Source organism: Palaemon carinicauda, chromosome 12 (assembly GCF_036898095.1).
Source record: "Palaemon carinicauda isolate YSFRI2023 chromosome 12, ASM3689809v2, whole genome shotgun sequence".
Classification (NCBI taxonomy): Eukaryota; Metazoa; Arthropoda; class Malacostraca; order Decapoda; family Palaemonidae; genus Palaemon; species Palaemon carinicauda.
The window spans coordinates 134,349,238-134,370,414 of record NC_090736.1 but is presented as its reverse complement, the minus strand read 5'-3'; the positions used below and the strand labels follow the sequence as shown (position 1 = coordinate 134,370,414).

The 21,177-nt window shown below is 33.5% G+C and overlaps 1 protein-coding gene across 1 annotated transcript in view; it reads right to left on the bottom strand.

The window, feature by feature from the left end:
* Nucleotides 1–294: 294 nt before the first annotated feature.
* clos (closca) overlaps nucleotides 295–21,177 on the bottom strand; it is a 32,012-nt gene continuing 11,129 nt past the window's right edge. Inside the window, exons 7-45 of the mRNA XM_068384563.1 lie at nucleotides 20,093–20,205; nucleotides 19,472–19,565; nucleotides 19,189–19,333; nucleotides 18,911–19,084; nucleotides 17,859–17,971; nucleotides 16,605–16,715; nucleotides 15,671–15,808; nucleotides 15,394–15,579; nucleotides 15,039–15,189; nucleotides 14,734–14,819; nucleotides 14,356–14,602; nucleotides 13,959–14,141; nucleotides 13,721–13,852; nucleotides 13,401–13,585; nucleotides 13,075–13,252; nucleotides 12,806–12,963; nucleotides 12,610–12,723; nucleotides 12,036–12,252; nucleotides 10,548–10,679; nucleotides 9,210–9,386; nucleotides 8,913–9,125; nucleotides 8,702–8,799; nucleotides 7,704–7,881; nucleotides 7,327–7,493; nucleotides 7,056–7,214; nucleotides 6,840–6,921; nucleotides 6,521–6,672; nucleotides 6,305–6,426; nucleotides 6,019–6,202; nucleotides 5,685–5,898; nucleotides 4,636–4,705; nucleotides 4,426–4,535; nucleotides 4,192–4,319; nucleotides 3,977–4,084; nucleotides 3,712–3,843; nucleotides 1,688–1,807; nucleotides 1,431–1,595; nucleotides 823–957; nucleotides 295–539 (exon numbers count right to left, since the gene is read on the bottom strand). Of these exons, the coding sequence (XP_068240664.1) occupies nucleotides 336–539; nucleotides 823–957; nucleotides 1,431–1,595; nucleotides 1,688–1,807; nucleotides 3,712–3,843; nucleotides 3,977–4,084; nucleotides 4,192–4,319; nucleotides 4,426–4,535; nucleotides 4,636–4,705; nucleotides 5,685–5,898; nucleotides 6,019–6,202; nucleotides 6,305–6,426; nucleotides 6,521–6,672; nucleotides 6,840–6,921; nucleotides 7,056–7,214; nucleotides 7,327–7,493; nucleotides 7,704–7,881; nucleotides 8,702–8,799; nucleotides 8,913–9,125; nucleotides 9,210–9,386; nucleotides 10,548–10,679; nucleotides 12,036–12,252; nucleotides 12,610–12,723; nucleotides 12,806–12,963; nucleotides 13,075–13,252; nucleotides 13,401–13,585; nucleotides 13,721–13,852; nucleotides 13,959–14,141; nucleotides 14,356–14,602; nucleotides 14,734–14,819; nucleotides 15,039–15,189; nucleotides 15,394–15,579; nucleotides 15,671–15,808; nucleotides 16,605–16,715; nucleotides 17,859–17,971; nucleotides 18,911–19,084; nucleotides 19,189–19,333; nucleotides 19,472–19,565; nucleotides 20,093–20,205 (5,775 nt within the window). The 3' untranslated portion in view covers nucleotides 295–335. The remainder of the gene's footprint in view (nucleotides 540–822; nucleotides 958–1,430; nucleotides 1,596–1,687; nucleotides 1,808–3,711; nucleotides 3,844–3,976; nucleotides 4,085–4,191; nucleotides 4,320–4,425; nucleotides 4,536–4,635; nucleotides 4,706–5,684; nucleotides 5,899–6,018; nucleotides 6,203–6,304; nucleotides 6,427–6,520; nucleotides 6,673–6,839; nucleotides 6,922–7,055; nucleotides 7,215–7,326; nucleotides 7,494–7,703; nucleotides 7,882–8,701; nucleotides 8,800–8,912; nucleotides 9,126–9,209; nucleotides 9,387–10,547; nucleotides 10,680–12,035; nucleotides 12,253–12,609; nucleotides 12,724–12,805; nucleotides 12,964–13,074; nucleotides 13,253–13,400; nucleotides 13,586–13,720; nucleotides 13,853–13,958; nucleotides 14,142–14,355; nucleotides 14,603–14,733; nucleotides 14,820–15,038; nucleotides 15,190–15,393; nucleotides 15,580–15,670; nucleotides 15,809–16,604; nucleotides 16,716–17,858; nucleotides 17,972–18,910; nucleotides 19,085–19,188; nucleotides 19,334–19,471; nucleotides 19,566–20,092; nucleotides 20,206–21,177) is intronic.

The window sequence follows — 21,177 nt, the reverse complement described above, 5'->3', positions numbered from 1 at the left end:
GCATGGCATTCAGGTCTGCATACTACAGAAAACTATTTACTATTACGCTAGCAGGGTAAAGGTTAAACACATCTTTGGTACTTTAAATTTTGACCTTACCATTAATCTTTAAATTTTTTAGGTATATTAATTACCATTCAAAATTATTTTTGAAATTTTGACGCTAAATACCAGCCACCATGTTAGTGTATTCTTGGGCTATTGGTATGATCCCATTTGTTAATACACCATTAAAATTAAGATACATGGAACAATGTTCAACCCGCCTCAATAGTAAGAGGAAAATTAAATTCCTTAGTTTATTTACATTTAATTTGGTTTAAAATCTTAAAAAGTTATTGCAAATATCTTGGAATAACAACCTTTGATCCTCTGTATCGAGCCGTGTAAAGTTTGGTTTTTACAATGTCGAAATCATGTTCCTTAGTCAAGGGATCTAGAGCACCAGAAGCAGAAAACACCACGAGGAGGGAAGTTACATTATCATGTTCGTAGAGGAAGGCTTCAGAGGTTGGCCACACTGCTGCTTCAGTTTTTATCTGAAATCAAATTAAAGCTTAGTAAAAGAAAATATGAAGACAACTTGGGAAAACTAAAATTTTGAAGATCGCAGGTTACAATACAGTACTATATAGCAAAGAACAAGTAAATCTTAGAGATCACCGATCACTACCTGACAATACTACTTTTCCGCAATAAAGCAGTCAAGAGCGCAGGTTACAGCATTACATAGCAATAGAACAAGAAAATCTATAAAATTGCAGACTAATAATTTGCAGTAAAGAAAGTACCAAAGTAAAATATTTAAGTAACAATACTTGCCTCTCTTGCATAAACAAATTCAACACATTTCCACAGGTAAAGTTTGATGCCATAGAAGGTTTGTATAAATAGTCCCACTTCCCCTGATGGCATCAACGAGAAGCTGCAATGGTGAACCTCACGGATATGCAGAGTCTGAAATTAAGGTTTAAATTTTATATGCATATATTTAGCAGTCATATTAGATTTACATTTATATTAAGAAGCAGTCTGAAATTAAAGTTTAAAATTTCAGATGGCCAGTTAGTTTATGAGGGTGACTTAGTCATTTTCTCCACTTATTGGGAAATAAAAATACTTCATTTCCTAATTTTTTATATCATTGTATTGAGCTTCAATTAAATTCTAATTCACAAATTCTTCTGTTAAGAATTTGTGAATTGAAACTCAAGACTGACAAAGAATTAGGAAATAAGTTTTGTTTTTTTATTTCCCAACAAGTGGAGAAAATTACTTAGGCAGTTAGTTTATGAGGGCGACAATATATAGAAGCAGCCTGATATTAATTTTATATGCACATAAAATAAGCTAATTTGAAATAGTAAATTTTATATGCATAAAGAGAATAAGTGACTAGCCATCAATTTCATACGAATTTCAAACATTACCTGCAAGGTTTCAATTTGCAAGATCTGGTTTTCAATGTAAGCTGTCAGAATTGTTACAGTGGAGTGGAGTAGTTTCTGTTCTCTCTTCGTCACAGCAATCACAGCACCCATACCTTGGATGATCACATCAACATCATCAGCTCCTGGAACTTGCACTTTAGTTACCTGTTGGAAAGTAAATCTTGAAATAAGTTTTATACAAAAAAAAATAAAGGTCCTTAATCAAAATAATTACTCCAGATAAAAATAACACTTACCAAAACCATCTTGTCCAAAGAAGGATCATGCGTAAAGACTTTCAAATGTCCTGTAGCATATCCCGTTGGTTCTTCAACAATCAGCAAGTATGTACGATACCCAAGATCCATCCAAGCACCCTAGAAAAGAAAAATATTTAGTTTTGAAGTGGTAATGTCTTTACCAACTGCTAAAGCCGACATCGAATAACTCAAATTTATTTTGTTGGCAATTTACTGGAATCTTCTGTTCTCTGTAGTATCCCTTTAAGAATTACTTTTAAAATCTAACCTATTAGTTTAAAAATGCTCTGCGCTATGGTATTTAATAATGCTTTCTGTGCAGAAATCCATACTAATTATGCAGGTTAGCAAAGGAAGGTTCAATAAAAACTTCTATTCTCAGCTATGTTAAGCAATTAAAGAAAATACCCTACTTCATTGCCCAAAAACAACAACTCTAAAATCAGTGAACTTTCATATAATTATTTTAGTTCAAGATGCACTGCACAATGACTGTCAAGTCTGGAAAATAAAATTTAAATCAAAGACCTGACAAGTCTAAAAAGTCACAGTACGTGCATTGAAGTTGATAGAAAAATACAGTAAATCTATCACAACTGTGTTGAATACAAAGGGATATAACCAGCAAGTAGTAATTTCTGTAGAATTCAGAGAATTTATAGCAGCTATTTATATAGATTTTTAAGAGTATGAAGCTTCCAAACTTTGCTCATTCAATGAGATTAATCAGCAATGAGGAGATTTGAAAATTATGATTCCTCACTTAAGGTCTACTTATTTTCATCTTCCTGTATTGCAGGTTAAAGGATATATAATTTCCAGGAGATTTAGAACTAATGGATGAAGGGGATGACGCAAGGGTAGATGACGTGAGGAGTTCCAATAGATTTACTGGAGCCTACGAGTTCTAATAGATTTACTGGAGCCTACATTCACGGCACTATACTTTATCCGTAATGAGCTAGTAGCCGAGCTAGCAAGCCAACAACATTCTGCCCCCAAAAATTATGCAAAATAGTTCAGCTGAAACTATTCACCACTAAAATTTAAGGGAATTGCCGAATATGCCACGCCATCCACTAAGGTAATATAGTATACAGTATACAGTAGTTAGAGCCCTCAAGAGTGGAGGAATATTAGGATCCAGAGTACAGACTGCCTCTCAAACTAATCGTCCAATGCAAGCAATAAGGACTACGGCAATGCAAGGGTTCAACAGCAGAATGGTTAATCTATTTAAACAAATAGCACTGAGAACCATTAAAAGTACTGCACAGAAAGAACACTAATTACTAATTTCAGGCAGTGCAGTTTGGCAACCAGACGGATTATTATTACTAAGTTTTAAGAGTAATTGAGTAATTACCGCACTAAAATAATTACAGGACTAAAATAAGCTAGCGATAGCTTGGAAGAACTTTTGTAAGCGGCTGATTATGTGAATTATGAAAGGTGGCAGAAAGTCATTGCAGTCATCCCTACAAAAATTAAGTAGCCTAGTCTTATCTGGATTTTCCCCTTTGAAAATTTTAACACTTTATTAGCAGCTGACTGAATGAAAGGCTAGCGCTCCCCCAACAGCTTTTTGAATAAGTGTTGCCCTCGACAATTACATTAATCCATCTAAAAAGCCAAAACATTGAATGTAGCGATTTCTAACAAAAGTGAAAAAACCTTTATGCACAAGCAAGCAATCTGGAGTAAGAAGTAAACCATAAAGTTTAAAGGGACAAAATACTAACACCATTGTTGCTTCTTGCCATTAGAATGTGCCCTCTCTAACCAAGGGCCTTTTTTTCTTATTTAGAGGTTAAGGGAGGTTAAGGTTAAAGAAATTAAATTTTTATAATTTAGAGCCAAAAGTCAAATAAACTACTGCAGAGTTAAATGAACATTAGAAGTGAAAGTTCTAAAATTGTTATATTAAAGAACACAATAAAACCTTTTTCAAAGTTATAATTTGAACTAAAATAACTGCTTTATCTAATATTCAACCATCTTTTACAGTATTTTTTTTTTACCTTCACAGCACCCTTTGTTCCAAGATAATTCATGAGACTAAAACGATTGGCAGCATTCCTACAAATTATTGTTGAACTTGCAGCATGATCAATTACAGCCAGACACAGCCTACCGTCGTTCAGTCTGAAACTCTGTAAAGATGGAGTAAGAAATTATTTATGATAAAGAGTACCACCATCAGTTTCAAAAAAATTTACCAAGAATATCACCATTAGTTTCAAAACTATCAAAGTTTTATAAAATTTGTAAACTTAAAATACTTACAACCAAGTCATAACAGTGGTTTATACCAAATGCTGCTTCTACAACATTTCCCCCACCTACAGAATATATGTGGCCAAAGCTATGGAGTTCACCATTTTCTAGTGGTATCTGAAAGTTCATAAATATGATTAACAATGATTTAAAAATATACAAAGTTACTATAGGTTTTATATAGTTTTTTATAGACTGTACTATCATCAATAAAAAAAATTTACTTTATTAAAGTATGAAGTTGAAGTATATCCGCTTTGAATTGCAGGCATTTGCCCTCTCCCACACGTAGCTAGTAAGTTCCGAGACAGGCCAGCAACTGCTGCAGGTTTTACCACAGGTATTGGGGTGACTGGAAAAATAAAAGCCTGCTGTTAATACCATTACAGATTTTAATAAAATTCACTAAAACTAATGACCTTAAAAAGTACAGCACCATAAAAGCAAATTAAACTTACAGGCCAAGGGGAAATTCCTTTCTATCCTGTATGTATAGACCAAATCTGCACGCAGATCCAACCCAGCAAGAGTGTCAAACTTATGAGATGACAGGAAGCTTGTTCCAAGACTGAAATTAAACAGTTTAAATGTTTTAATAGTAAATGGCAAGATTTATTACAGATCTCAATATGTACTTTTAAAAGACCAAATAAATTGATTGTTCTCACCTCACAGGCATCAATTTGTCTACAGGTGTTAAATCAGTCTCGATAAAGTACCATAACTCTGTGGCTTTTTCTGTAAAAAAGAATCTTCACTAGATTTATACTATAACAAAAAAAATTGAAATTATACATTAGCTCATTGTCTAGATAAAACTAGAGAAAGTAACTAGCTTAATTATATAAGTGAACATTGAATACCAGCGAGATTACTATCCTAAGTGCCAAGATAAGTTTTTTACTGTTTTTTACTGTACTTCTGATAAAAAAAACTTAAAGAATTTTTAACACAGATGTAATGTCTAAAGTTTATATGGTAGAGTGAGCAGAATGCTTCAAGACTTACACAAGATTTACCCAATTCATAAAAATTCATGAAAATGAAAAAAACTTATACAAAAAAAAAAAAAAGGAAAATTGTTATATTGAGAGTAAACTAGTTAGAATATAGGATATGCAACAAATAAAGGAGCCTCCAAACTTTAAAATTTCTTGAAAGTTTCCCAAAAATGAATGATATATAAGCACTTATGTAAATCATTTATCTTAAGAGTTACTTGTAGATTAAGTTACTTGTAGATTAGGGCAGCAATAAGATTAGCAGCAGCACCAAGACATGCTGGCCTGGCAGGCCTAGAGGCTCTTTTCTTTATAGGACTTATTTAAGGACTGAACTTTACAAATTTGGAGTATGAAGTGGTTACAGTACCATATTAAAATTATTGAATTTTGATTTTTCTAATACTTATAAAATCTACAAGGTGTTGAGTAATTTAATTTTGTGCAGGCAAAATTTTTCTTAAGTAAGATTGACTAAATATCGTCCTTTTATTTAAGAAGTGCCCAGATTGTTTAAAGGCTATGACAACTATAAAGGTTATAAATTTTGCATCTTTAAAGATTTAGTAATTATTAAAAATTAAAGATTTAGTAATTATCAAAAATTAAAGGTCAAACTAAACTAAACAGTACATAAATTGGAAAGTGTAAGAATGAAATTTGGTACAGGGTGGCAAGATTTTAGTTTGGTTCAGTTACCAAGTTTCTCTACTTACCCGATAACATATCCCTAGCATCATGGGCAGCCTTTAATACGAAAGCAAACTGATCTCCCATATTATTAACCACGTGTCTTCCAGAGAGACATAATCCAAGGTCCGTAATATTATACCCATTAATAAGATGGTTCGAGATGATGACCGTCGTGAAGGTTGCACTAGTTGCGAATGTGACTGCTCCGTTGATGACAATAGGGCCATTGTTTCTCACCTAAAATTAAGGATAGATTGATTACTTGGGTACAGTATAATATTAGGTCAGCATGGCCTAAACAGCTGTTATTCTGGAAAGTTATTTCAATAAAAAGAAACCAAAGAGAAAGTCAATCACCGTTAAGTCCCTCAATCTGGCCAGATCTATTTCATTGAACCTGCCATCAAGAACTTGCAAATTATCCAAGATTTCCAAGCCATTCTGGGCAGAGAAGACTACGCGACCGAGTATCTGTTGATCTACAGATTTTAACAGAACCCTGCTTGCATTCAAAGTCACTCCATCGACAGTTCCACCAACTCTGCAAATATAGTATATATTTTAAGAGTGAACTTAACATTTATTTAGATGGAATTTGAAATTAAAAGTAAAAAATGAGCAATACAAAGATTAAAAGACTTACTCTAGTGAACCATCTTCAAATCTTAAACCTTTGAAAGTAGTAGTTCCAGGAATGAAACAATTGCCACCACCAACACTGTCCGGTCTTACTGCATTCTTAACAAGCTCTGACACATCCACTCCCTAAGAAGAAAGAAATTTTTATTTTAATATCAAATGGCAGATTTCTTTTGAATTTGAAACTGCAGTAATTCAGCCAAATGCAAGTATGACTAACCTGTATTGTAACACCATCTTCTACAATCAGATCTCCCCGTATTGTTAAAGACTCAAAGGTTTTTCTTGCCGTTATTGTAGCTGGCTTATTGTACTGTGCAAAATCTGTATCTACCCTTAGGTTATTTAAAGTACCATCAAGGATAACAGAACCTGAAATAAAGTTTAAATTAATTTTCCTGAATTCATATAACCCAATAATTTACAAAGACTTCAAAATACCAAACTGCAACTTAAGATTATCTAGTTAATTATATTGGCAAGATTAGTGTATGCTCAAAATCAAATAGCTCAAGTTTATAAAATAACTACTTTCTTACCTCTTGTTTCAAGTTTAGAGAACGTGAAAACACCAGTTATTCTCTGGTCACCATCTTTTAGGAGGACATCATTCAAAGAGTTCTAGAAGTGAAAACAGCTATACTGTAAACTTTGATTTGTACAACTTTACAGCAAAACCTAAGATTGCAGCATTTCAGACAAAGCCCTACACAATATTTCAGACTAGCCCCCACAGAAAGGCATTTGAAACTCACCAGCCTAAGATTATCGTCAGAGTTGGTTATGCGGTCTGTCTCCAAACTATCTACAGTCAGATTCTCAATGAAGTACTCTCCAGTTACAGTCTGTTGATCACATTCTTTCCTCAATAGATCATCCCACAGAGCTCTGATATCCACTCCATTTAACAATCCCTAGGTAATTAAGAGAAAGATTAAAATCCTTAAAATGTAGTCAAAAGCCAATTTCACACATTACAAAATTTCACTATTTTAAACTAACATAATCCAATACAAAATCTATCACCTGCAAATTGAGGTTGGCATTCTGTAAAATCTCCACTTCAGCAAAACGAGTAACCGATGGGATGAAGTTCGGAGTATCGCTAAGCCAGTAGGTATTGGCCAAATCCAAAACTGACTGGTCATTGATCAAGCCAGAGATGTTGACATTTCCACCAAAGATCACATCTCCTGAAAGATAGATTTAAAAATTAAGAAAATTCCTACTTAACAATAATTATGGCTCCTCAACAATAAATATGGCTATACAGAACGTAAAGTTCAGAGACTAACAACCTGGAAAATTTCATAACTAGAAATCTGATGTTTGCAAACAATCAGAAAATTCTTAATCTTATAAAATAATTAACAATTAACCATGAAAGAAACTTATAAACTCACCATCTACAGTAACTTCCTGCAGATTTATGTCGCTGCCACTTACTACCGAGTTGCAGAGACCACCTACATCAATTGAAACAGGGACGTCATCTGGGTTATCTCTCACCAACACTCTTCCATCTATGGTAAAGCTACCCGAGTAACTGACTTTACCCCTGAAGGTTTTTCTTCCAGTTACCTGAAAAGAATTTTATTGCACAAGAATTACTAGCCCTGTCAAGAGCTTAAATTACAAAGAAATGCTAAAAGAATTCTACACCAACGATTCAATACGCAAATCTAACAGGATTTGTCATGCGAGCATTTGCAAGTGAAAATTCATATAAACAACCATGAATAACCAAGTTTCAATAAGTAAAAAATAATTTAAAAAAAAAATTTGCTTGCATGATCTTGTCTAAAGACTTCATATATACTTCATATAAATGAAATTTCTATACTAGAACAGGCAGTAAAAATATTTGAGGTTAATGTGCCCCAACCAATTTCCTAAAAACCATTTTATATTACTGTGCCATTTTATATTACTGTGCCAAAGGCAAAGTTTAAATCCTTCTCTTCCAGGAATGTTGAGCTGGGTCTCAATACGGTTTTTGTTATTCAAAAACTTTAAAAGTTTTTTTTTTATATAAACTACCAAGAACTATACTTGCCAGATACTTTCAAATTTGATGGGAATGTTTAGTCAACACCAAGACTAAGAATATCCTAATTTTCCACAACATAGCATAAATTTCTATAAAATCCAGGAGCCCACCTCTTCAAGTCATTGAAATTAAGCACACAATCCAATGCCCATGTAAACCTTACAGTAGAGACAAGTACTTTCGCAACATGGAATTTAGGGTACTGGTAATCTCTTTAACAGGCATGTACATATTTGAACATGAACGAGCAAAGTCTTTAGTTCTTAAGGGAAACTGACATGACCAAGCTTCTGGAGACTAAAAAAAGATGAGGTGGTGGTTCATAAAAGTACTGTATTGTATAGTACTTACCACTTGATTTACTCCGTTAGACAACAATGCTTCATCACTAAGCTTTATACCTTGAATCTTCCCATCTAAAGTTACTGGGCTTGTAGAAATTATTTCATCTGTAAATAAAACAAGAAATTATTTAATCTGTAAATAAAATTCAGTGTAAGTTAGAGCTTAATTTTGGAATACCTAAATATGCCACTTCACAAATTAAGAAAAATAGAGTTACCAAATGTAATCCCTCCAAGAGTTGTAGGCTCATCAATCTTTGCAGTATTCTTCAGTAGCTGGTTAAGATCTACTCCTTGTATGGAGCTTCCGGTATAAGTTACATCCCCAGAGTTCAAGTTGAAGAATGTATTAAGTCCTGTTAATGTTTGAGTTCCAGTCTTCAGCAGCCATCCAGAGCTGTAGTCCTCGGCAGATACACCATCAAAGGTTCCTAAATAGCGAAGATAATTTAGTACCAAAACTTTCCTAATTTTATTGCTAGTCTACCATGTTGCACCAAATACTTCCAACTCACCACTGAATGTCAAATCCCTCACAGTAACAGGTCCAGTGAAGGTTAAGGAACCATTTATGCTTGATGGTCTATCCTTGAAAATGACTCTCCTCAGCAAACTAGCAAGATTGGTACCAGAGACACTTTCGGCTATTAAAACGTTCAACTCCCTTCCGACCAAGTGCTGCACAGATGTGGCTAGAGAGAAATGACAGATTTAAAAGCTTTTAACCTCTATATCAAATTACATTTAATATCAACCATCTATCCATAAAACCAACTATCTACTACATACATATTTGCTAAACTTATACCCTAGTTGGAAAAGCAGGAGGCTATAAGCCCAGGGTCTCCAACAAGGGTCTCTGATAAGGAAAAATAGACCAGTGAAGAAAGTAAGGAAATCAACAAGAACATTAAAATAAATTTCTTATATAAAAAAAAACTTCAAAATAAGAGCAAGAGAAATTAGAGCTGTGTGCCCGAATGTAACCAAGCAATGAATCTCTAACGCAAGAGCGGAAGATCATGGTAAAGAGGCTATGGCACAACCAAAGGCTATTGAACAATACAGTAGTTTGATTTTGCAGTGTCCCTTACCTAGAAGAGCTGCTTACCATTTCTAAAGTTTAACCCTACCAAGAGGAAATTATCCATTGAACAATTTCAGTGAAGTAGTTAACCTCCTAAGAATTTTTGGGTAATTACAGAGTTACAAATTTTATGAGGAAAGAAAAAAAATAAAGAGCCGGAACCAGAGAGGAATCCAATGTACTACAGTCTAGCCAGTCAAAGGACCCAAGAACTCAATAGCTGTAGTAACTCCAATGCATGGCCTAAAGCTTTGACAACCTACTACCAAAATATAGTATATATACCTTAATAAAGTATAAATTATATTCATAAATTATCTATATATATCAGTAATCGATACAAAAAAAAAAATACATTCTAAACAAATTATAGTTCTTAGGGCTGCTACCTTTAACTGCCTGCTATCTTTAACTGACATGTTATAGGCTGTTGCATTACATAGTTTGTCTTTCAGAGAGTTAGATGAAAGTAACACTTTACAGCCTTGAGTTATATAATGGCCTCTTAAGAATTCAAAGCATTAACAATATTGCCAATAATTTTTGATATTCTGAACCTGCAGTTTCCACCCTTCATATACTACAGGAACTTTATTTCCATTAAAATATTAAAATTTTTAAGTATATGCTAGACAAGATTTTCAAAAAGATTCTAAGCCTTTAAATTGGAAATTTTTAATTACCTCCAAATCTACATATACTATTGCTCAAAACTAGTTTCAGAAAACTTCAATGCAAAGTTAAAACTCTTCTGTGCAATACTTACCAGTTTTCCTTAAAGAGTCTGCGAAGAACAAATCACTTATCACCACTCCATCTACTTGTCCAAATTGACCCACATCTACCGCACCAGCTTTTACACTGGATAATACTCTGAGAGTAGTGAAGGTCTTCTTTCCTGCAAGATTAAATAGTTTTGTTAACTTTCTGGTTTACATTAAAGTGTAAAGTACAGTATTTCTATCCAGCTCACTAAATTTCAAGTAGCACCAAGTCTCTTCCGACCCTATTTAATACTCCACTATAGAGAATATTAGAGATATCAATTACATTCTGGTACTGCATTAATAGCTTATACCTCCCTTGACCAAACCCTCTAGCCTTATAATATGGACTAGATCCCCCCCCCACACCCAAGATTTGGGAGTTTCCATGTACCTAAAACAAAATAAAATCTATTCCATTCATACGTTAAGGTTTCTAGAGACCCTCGGGAATTGCTACTTTTAACTATTCAATGAACAGTTCAAAAGAATCTCAATTTAAGAAATTTAATTCTTATGTGAAAGTCTATTAACTTTAGTATTTTACCCAAGAAAACAACCACTTCAGTGTATATCATAATATGACTGTTTTCAAAATTGTATATACCGTACATTACTCTGTATAACAAAGGCTGCTAAGGATTAAGAGAAATTTGAAATTTTTCAAATTATGTTAAGTCCAACTGTTTACTCAAATGGCTTAATTTTATAACTATTCTGTCCGGTTATAGGATACTCAGATCTTCAAGAATAATAAACTTAACTTTAGTTTCCTTACACTACAGGGATAACTACTTTCCCTTTAGTAAATTACCCGACTTTTCTTAAAGACTATGATAAAAAATTATCTTAGGAGGATTGAATTTGCCAAGCCACAGCATTAAGATGCTACAAGTGCAAGTCTCTGAAAGTGGCTCTGCTAAGTAAAGAGACTATTGGAAGTAATTAATAAAAAGTATTTAAAACACTTTCATTAACCTTTTCAAAATAAAAAAACATTAAATAAAAAAAACAGAAGTTTGAACTTCTTAAAGATCCAATAGATAGGAAGATAATCCCAGTGGTGACAGGATAAAGTTATGAACTTCTAAAATAACTTTTAAGGGGTCAAGCCTCATGATTGAGAAAAGGCTGTTAGAATGAAATGCATACTTAGAACTATGTATAGGAGTACTGTAGTCAGTAAAGACCTTTATGCTAAGGTTTGACAATTTAATTATTAGTTATATACGAATGTTAATTAAAAGTAAAAAAAAAACAGACTACTTAAGTTAGTCCATTAAGTGATAAGAATTTATATAGTGTCAAGTTAGATATCAAGTGGGAGGCAAGACTGCACACATTTCACAATGAAGGTTATGGATATGGGTTAAGATTAAAAGTTTCTATAAACTTAATGAAAATCAAATACCACACTGAGAATAGGGATAAGACTGGCAAGGCATGAAAATCTAGTTACCAGTTATACCGAAGGTTCATACACTACATACCAGTTATGACAGCATTGCTGTTCGCGGTTACAACATCGTTCAAGTTGACGCCGTTCACTACTACTTCGCCAGATACGGAGAGATCAAAGAATTCTGGCGAATGGAAAGTAATGTCCCCAGTGATAGTTTGGTCTCCATCGATCAAAAGTAGTCTAGAGGCCAAGGAGCTCAAATCATAACCATTTACTGTATCAGCTTCCACATTGTCTTTTGCTACCTAAAACAATTAGTTGAGGAAATTCAAAATTTTTGCATAAACTGTACGGTAATAACATTAAGAACATGGGCCCCAACTTAACTTTCACAATTGCTGGCCAAGAGGCAAATCTATCTACAAATTAACCAGATAACATGAACTTTCATAGAATGCCAAGTATTTTTATAAAGCTTACATGCTAAAAATTAAAATTCAATGTCCATGGTGTTCCCAGGGCTAACAGGACAAGTAACATTTAGATCAGATTTGAGGCATTGTAAAATTAACAGTGAAAAGTAAGAAATTAATAAAATTAGTCGCCTGCCCAACAGTTTATGAAAATACTGTAACAAAATTTCAGAAAACCCTAATGCTTACCAAATCTGCTGTAAATATGATGTTTCCAGTCAAAGCGTGTGTACCATCCTTTAATACGTAATCTCCTATGTTCACGCCATTCAGTCTCTCAGTGACAGTCAAGTCTCCATCAATCTATAGAAAATAAGATTAAAACTTAAATTCCTAAAGGGTAATTCAAGGTACCTTGAGAATTTCAAAACTAAAAACTTCTTACCTGCACTGGACCTTCAAAGATCACTTCATTATCTATTCTGCTTGCATTCAGGGGTATTGCACGATTCAGTATCCTGGATATGCTAACACCATCTAATAGATCATCCAGGACTGTCAATCCATTTTCAAATGTTACTGTTCCAACAATCCTCTGGCCAGCTAGTTAAGATGAAAAAAAAAATTAAGAAATTGCATCTTTACTAGAGTAATTTCCTATGACAAAAGAGTAAAATCCAAAAGAATAAGCAAAAAAAAAAAATAGTTTCTTACAATTTATCCCACGTATGAAGTCTGCCGACAAATTTGAAGTAAAATCTTCCAACCTATACCCAGAAATGGTACCAGCTACTGTCGAATGACCAAGCAGCGTTATCTCATTGAAGGTCTTCTGTCCAGATACTACTTGGTCACCATTCAACAGGAGAAGATCCAACTCTCCATTCAGAACCTGATTAGAAGAATTAAATTTTACCATTGAACAGGATAATGGAACTCACCATTCACAACCAGATTTATCTTAGAATTAAATTTAAGAAGTTAGATGCCAAGATATTACGAAATTCTCTATCACTCTTTGAAAGATTAATTTTTCTAACCTGCACATCACCAAGCTTGCTACCAATTGTCACCATATCAGCAACAACATCCTGGAAAGTCACAGGTCTGTTTATGATTTCATTGGAGTTTCGCAGGTAAAAGTCATCTGGTACAGACAAGCCATTCAGCAAGCCCTCTACGGTTATTCCTTGCAGCGCATGCAGTTCATTGACAGTATGTGACCCTGTATTGGAGAATTTCAGAATTAATCAGATTAGATATATGCAAGTCCAAACCAAAACCACAGTAAGCTAAAACTTGTGTAAACACAAATATCACATAATCTCTTACAAAAAATCTTACAAAAAAAATCTCTTACCAGTAATAATCTGAGTTTCCCCAGTATTGTGCAGAAGAACAGTTTTGCTTGCAGTAACAGGGTCCAATGGCGTTACAGGGTTCACAGTAATTATGGATGGTGCAATAAGGTCTCCATTTATAATCAGTGGGCCTATAATAGAAACATTAAATGCATTCATAAATTGTTACCTCTTACTTTAACCAAACAGCTTATGGTTTACTTTTTTTCTTATAGAGTCATTGAGAATAGAACTTGCCTGTGAAAGTTTGAGTGGCACCCTTCAAAACCAAGTTGTTCAAGAGGCTTGAGAAGTCTCTTCCATTTATATTTTTCAGTTTAATGGACTCAGCCCTTAAAGATTGGAAAGTAACTTCAGTGGTTATCCTCTGTTCAGTCACACTTAGCAATAAGTTATCTCTTGAAACCCTAACACCACCAACTGGAAAAGTAATTTTACATAGGTTATGACAATGTAGGTCTGGAAGTGGTTTAACCTTCTGAAAATATAAACAGTTTCTACAAAGGTATAAAATTTAGCAAAACCAATTTTTAATGTTTTAATCAGTATGATCCTTACTTGAATATCAGGTTGTCAGATTACTTTAAAATTAAATATATTAAAACGGCAGTTGTTCAAGCAAATTTGCGCTTACCAGTTCCAGATACGATAAGGAAGTTTGCTTGTAGTTTACCAAAGGTCTTCTGTCCAATAATGTTATGATTTCCAGTCAATGTAACTATCTCTGAGAAAGGAGTTCTAGGCAAACCTGGACCACTTATAAAGTCTACAGTTATTTGCCCTCCTTGGGTTATAGCAATATCTGTCAGTTTCAAGCTTTGAAGATTATATTCCTGACCAATACGGATGACATCCTCAAAGGAGGCACTAATACCATTTACCTGTAACAATTCATTGCCACCAGTTTCATTCATGGTCCAGATTATTTCACAATGTATAAAAAAGAACACTAGGCTGTATTTGCTATTACATTACTTGCAGTTATGTTAAAAAGTTTGAAAAGAACGCTTACCGTATTTGCAATTAGATTATTCACGAAGCAACTGTTTGAACCGCCAGCCGAACAAATTATCTTTATTTTGGAGAACCTCACTCCATCTGAAAATTATAAATAGTACTGTAAGTAAAAAAAGAAAGAGGCCATTTGAAGGAGTATCGACTAAAAGAATTGTACAAAAAATCTATTGGCAATAAGTAATACTTATCAAAAACTTATTAAAATCCCTGAGTTTCTTTAATCATACCAAGAGTTTTACTAAATATGGTTAGTTAAATAAGGCCACACAAAGACCCGCCTAAATATACATCCAGTCTCACCCAAATCTGTCTGAGAATTTATCTTCTTGGCATCCTGCAACAGCAGCTTTACAAGATTTAGCCTCTGGCGTGCCTCTTCAAGCTTTGCCTGCAAGTCCGTTAAGGCTTGTATACCTAGGTCAAACCTTAGACCTTGTGATAGAACCACAATCTGAAATTTAAAAATTCAGAATAGTAGAACCTATAAACACTAGGAAGTTTACTCACTGGAGTAACTAATTGGAGTAACTAATTAATGCAAAGAAATTTAATATTCCAAATACTTGCCCCTGCAACATAAATGATAGTCTGTGCAATTAAGAAAGCAATGTTTTTGAAGTAAAGAGCCAAGCTGAAAACTAAACTGAAGACTTACATTAAAGATATTCGTAAATTGAGCGGTAACCTTGAGGTTGCCCCTTATTGTAACAGCGGTTGTGAAGTTCCTTGGTCCATCAATCTTAGTGGCTTGTTGAACCCTTCTAACTAGATCACTCAAACCATCATTAGCTATGGTGTTTGAGAGAGATCTACACCAGGCCAAGGCATCATCATAGTACTTCTGAAAATAGGATTAAATCAGTGAATAAGTTTACAGAATTCAATGTCACTGTATAAAGATAAATAATTTCAAAACTTAACATAAAACTTACCGCAAGGGGATTTTGATACTCGAAAGATACGTAGTAGGTCAGAGGTCTGTTTGCAGTTAAATCAAATGGATTTGCCACAGTCAATAGTACTTTGTTGAGGGTAATTGACAGATAGGAAAATGAAGCAGACACTGCACCCTGTAATAAAGTTATTAGTAATAAAAATAGTTTATAATTTTTATTATAAATTTGCTATGCTAAAACCCTAGTTAGAAAATCAGGATGGCATAAACCCAGGGGCTCAAATAGGGAAAAAGGAGCCCAATGATGAAAGGAAACTTTAAAAATTATAAAACTAGTAAAACATTGCAATTTTTTTTTTTATAAACTACAAAGACCAACATGAGAAGACCATGGTACAGAAGCTATGGCACTATCCAAGACTATTGAACAGTCTTATTTTGGAGTTAACCTCTCCTAGAAGAGCCGCTTACCATAGCAAAAGTTTTTCACCCTTACAAAGAAGTGTTGACCGAATAACATTGCAGTAGTTTAACCCCTTGAGTGAATAATTTTGTAATAGTGTTTTCAGGTGTAAGAGGACAGAATATTTAAATAATATGCTAGACTATTCAGGATGTGTAGGCAGAAAGGAAAAGCCATAAACAGAAGGATACTATGCACTACTGACTGGCAAGTCAAAGGAACCAATGACCATCAACAGGTGGCTGGTGCCATGGCTAACCTACAAGACGAGAATAAAGCAATTATAATAAAAGTTTTCAGCTAAAATTAGTACTGTATAATATAAGCAAGGTAAACACTATAGGGTGCTATCAAAATTATAAAGATTTCATTAGTTTAGAGAAGAGGTAATTTAGAAAATAAAAAGTAAAGTTTAAATAATTTAAATATTCAATGCATAAATATCTGAATTTTCAATAGAAAAAAAAATTCAGTGCTTGAAATCTGTAATAAGAACCAAAATACTCACAAGACCAGACACGCTGTAACTGGTCTGGACAAACCGCCAACCATTATACTGGTAGAAAATTACTCCAGACTGTCCGTTCACAACACCCAAGAGAAATTCACCTTGAGATCCCTTTAATAGAAAGCCACAGCTGAATTAGTAAAAGTTAATTTCTAAAATATTAGTAAACTTTTAAACCAAGTCAAGGACTTACTGTACTAATGTGTTCAAAATTATAACAAAGATTAGTAAGCTTGCTAACCCAAGATACATCCTACCCAAAAAAAGTTTAACACATACTAGCTTTTTTGAAGTTCCAAAATGTACTTTATTTGCATTTTCCAGATTAAGAAACTAGCTTTTATGAATTAGAGTACCAAAATGTAATTAATTTGCATTTCCCAGATTTACACAAGCTGCTATTTAGCAACTCTCAATGAATGTTTAGCATAGCCTAACAAATATTCAATACATTAATCCTATACTTGCAATTTGGTTCTTGGGCTATTGAAGTTTCATCAAAAGTTCCCAGATCTTTAGAAATAAATTATCAAAAGTCCCCTTATCTTTGGAAATAAATTATCAAAAGTCCCCCTATCTTTGGAAATAAATTATCAAAAGTCCTTCTATAAATGTTATGAATGATTTATAAAAGTACTTTGCAAACTATCAAATTGCACCAAACAAAATTTAAGCAAACCACTAAGATTGAAGTCTATGCTGTGCTATTAATCTTTCCAACCTTTCTAGTCCCAACACTAAAAAACACTAGTATAAATTTACCCAAAACTATTGTACAGAACATTGTAAAGGGTGGCAATTCTGTTTTAATCAGTTCTTTAACCCTTTTACCCCTGGGCTATTTGGAAATTTCCAACCCTTAACCCCCAAGGGGTTATTTTTATCCCATCACATTTTGCAGTATACTTTTTTTAAATTGCTCTAACAGGCTTAATTTTTGTCATAGAGGTCAGGTTGGTCTCATTCTCTTGGAAAATGCCTGAATTTTCTCAAAAAATTATCAAAAATATGAAAAAAAAAATTTATAGCATTTATTTGCAAGGACGTACCGGTACGTCCATGGGGGTAAAGGGATGGTTCTGTGAAACGTACCAGTACGTCCTTTGGGGGTAAAAGGGTTAATAAAGAGTATAAGTTAGTTTTGATCTGCTAGTAAAAAAAAATTCAAGGATAGCTTAATTTTAGTAATTTGTACTCTGAAAGTTAAAATATTAAAATTTAAATTATAAGGTTAACTTTCTCTATCAGCCTTACCTGATACACTATCCATTGTCTGGCACCATTAGTTTTGATACACTGGAATGGTACAAACTTTCCATTGTCATACTTGTAGATCACAGAGTCCACCTCAAAATCCTTGTTACCACCTAAAACATTTAAAAGATTAAGTCAATGTAAATAACTTACTAATAAACTAATTTTAAACCAAACCTAATTCTTACTTTTCAACATGCTAAAGTTGCAAATAGATTAAGTTTACCATTTTAAACCCTGAATTTGAATAAGATTTCGCAAAAAAAAAAAAAATTACTTTGCCAGAATTATGTATACAATAGCAATGTGAAAAGATTGGACTAAGTTACTGTATGAATATACAGACAGCAGCAGATATTAAATTCTAAGTAATCAGTATGCACAGAGTTACGAATACAGACATCACCAGATATAATCCGTTTCAAGCAATCGGTATGCATTGAAAGCTCCATGAATATACAGATATATTCTGTTTCAAGCAATCAGTATGCACTGAAAGCTCAAGTTTGTAGAGGCTTTAATTAAATCTGCAAAGGTTCACGTTGAAAAATTCTCTTAAAATGTACACTAGAAAATTTAAGCAAAATATAGTCGTCTAAGATGTCCATACATTCCAAACAACCATTTAAATGCAAATTTCATATAAAGCAACTTCATGATAGGGTAAGGTTAAGATAAGACTAAAAGTTCACATAAGTCGATGTACATAAAACCTAAAACTTTTTATTCCATCTTATCAAAAAATATAAAGTCTTTACAAAAATCAATTAAAGAGTTGATCTTCACTCTTCAAAAGCCATTGGCTGTTAGTAATGGCTATTAAACTTTCTACCCAGGTGTACAGTACTTCAAGGATAAAAATAAATTAGGATAAGAGTAACAAAGAAATGGGATAAACCGCTATGAAATCTAAAATTATTTCTATATACTGTATGTATATAGCTACCACAGGATTAAAGAGAATTAAATGTAACTTTAAACACAAAGCGACACTTATGATTATGCCCATAATTGCTACACCAAGTACTACGCATTACTAAACTTATGCTTACTTTTGTCAATCTTGTATTCATTAGCAACAGCAAGAAAATACTCTGAACTGGCTCCCTCAGTAAAGCTAAAAGCAGCCCAGTCCCGAGCACCACTAGTTCTAATCCGCTGGAATGGGTTCAGGGTCTTCCCGTGCAAATCGTACACATAGATGACACTATCGATCTCAACATTACCTGGAAGGGAGTAATCAGGTCAGTCCTAGTCTGGTTGAAATTTTTAAGCTCATAAAGCACTAAACTGGTTGGAATTAAAATCTAATTCTTTATCATAAACTTACCTATATCATCCTTATGATTGGCAACTGCTAGAAACTGGCGTGAAATTATCTTAAAGGATTCCAGACCATAAGCGTACTTTGTACTAAATCTTGCGTTGTCAAGTCTATCGTAACTTGGATAGATCACGCCGTTTTGTGTAGTTATCTGCAATAAAGATATTAGAGCTAGTGGCTTACATAGGTTTAACTGAGCAAGTTCAATTAATATTTAAACAAGATCTTTGAAATTCAAAGCCTGTAACTAAAATATATTTCAAGTGATAAAATCTGTAGGAAAATGTACCTGTAGTTGATATACATCACTCATTAGCTCTCCAGACCCCCGCAGTGGATCGTAAGAATTTGCAAATGCAATGAACGTACTATCCCCAATGACCCTGGGAAAAAAAAAAGATAAAAGTTAGAACTTCCTCTCAAAAAAATATTTTACGTAAAAAACTTAGATTCGCTTAAGAGAATTAAAAAGAGAAGGAAATAAAAGATTCAGCACCTTACGACCATATGCGCCGACACCTCAAACATTGCCTAATAGGAAAAATTGGAAGCAGAGCAATGCAAATAAGTAGAACGCTACTTGGTTGTACAGTATTTAAAATGTTAGTTTAGCTCAACTCTAATCTCATCGTAAAGTCACAAAAAAAGTTAATATGACGAAAAGCCCAATGATTATATCCTACCTATTATAGTATACCCTGGAGAATATACTGTGTATTCCATTTGAGGTCATAAGAGGTAATTAAAATCTTAAATCCTTCAAAATGTAATAAACTCTACAAACGAACCTAATTTTGTTTGCCAAAGACGACTTCTTTTCCCCAATCTAACACCTTTACTCAAAGGTATAGTGCCATTTAAATTTATTTTAAAATATAAAATAATCAAGTCCACATTTTTAACTACTTACCACAGTGCAACATCCTGAGCAGTTTGAGTTTTCAGAGCCCTTATGAATTCTACCTTCAATCCATTCGATCCATCCAACCAAGTTATTCGGTAGACGCCACTACCAGGTCCCTTCTGTTGATATATCATTTAAAGAAAATTCTAAGTTTTTTCTTAACAGTGAACTTTCAGGAAATCTGTAATTTGAAAATTTTACCAAAATTGTTGGCTCTCAGGACCCAGCATTTCTTTCAAATCTTCAGTGCTTTGGAAGTCACTTAAGATACATGTCAAAGAGACATTAAAGTTATTCGTAAAATGGGCAAATTATTACACTTCATATAAAATGCATTCTAATAACTACACTATACCACAGTACCCAAGTTGCATGGTACTAAAATAAAGATAATAGCTAAAACCAGATCATTAGTTTATGCTTAAATTCAAAGAAATAATATCCAAGCATTTCATAATTTCTATTCTACCATGAAAGAAAGTAAAATACTACTCAAAAGACCCTCAGTGTTATACACTAACATTGCTATCTTTAAAATAAATTTGCTTTCACAGTACATTTACTACCATTAATCAGGTTTAATATAAAGCCATGCTGGCTAGAAGATAAAAAGCCTACTAGTAAAAAAGTTTTTCATTAGCCGACACAGGTGAGAAAACAGTTCTAGCTAAAAATGCAAGGAGGATTGTCTATATATGAAAACTTTGAGTGATCAGGAGGGAGAAAGCCTAGGGAAACAAAAAACAATACAACTAAAATTCCAAAAGAGCAGACTATTAGGATAGAGAAGCATGAACTGAAATTTCTAAAAAAAAAAAAAAAAAAAAAAAAAAAAGAGTAACAACTAGAAGACTAAAACAGAATGTGAACCCACTTAAGCAAAGGGCATAGACAAATAGTGCCTAAAAAGTTTAAAGTAGTCTTAATTTTTAAAAAATTCCTTCTGTGCCTAAAAAAATTCAGAAATTTGTCACTAAAAAAATTCCTTATCAGTACTGTATACAGTATAGCGGTAAAGCTTCATTTTAGTCAAAAGTTCATTTTCCTGCGGATATAGCCATGCCAGGTGTAATTACCGAACTGTTAACCAT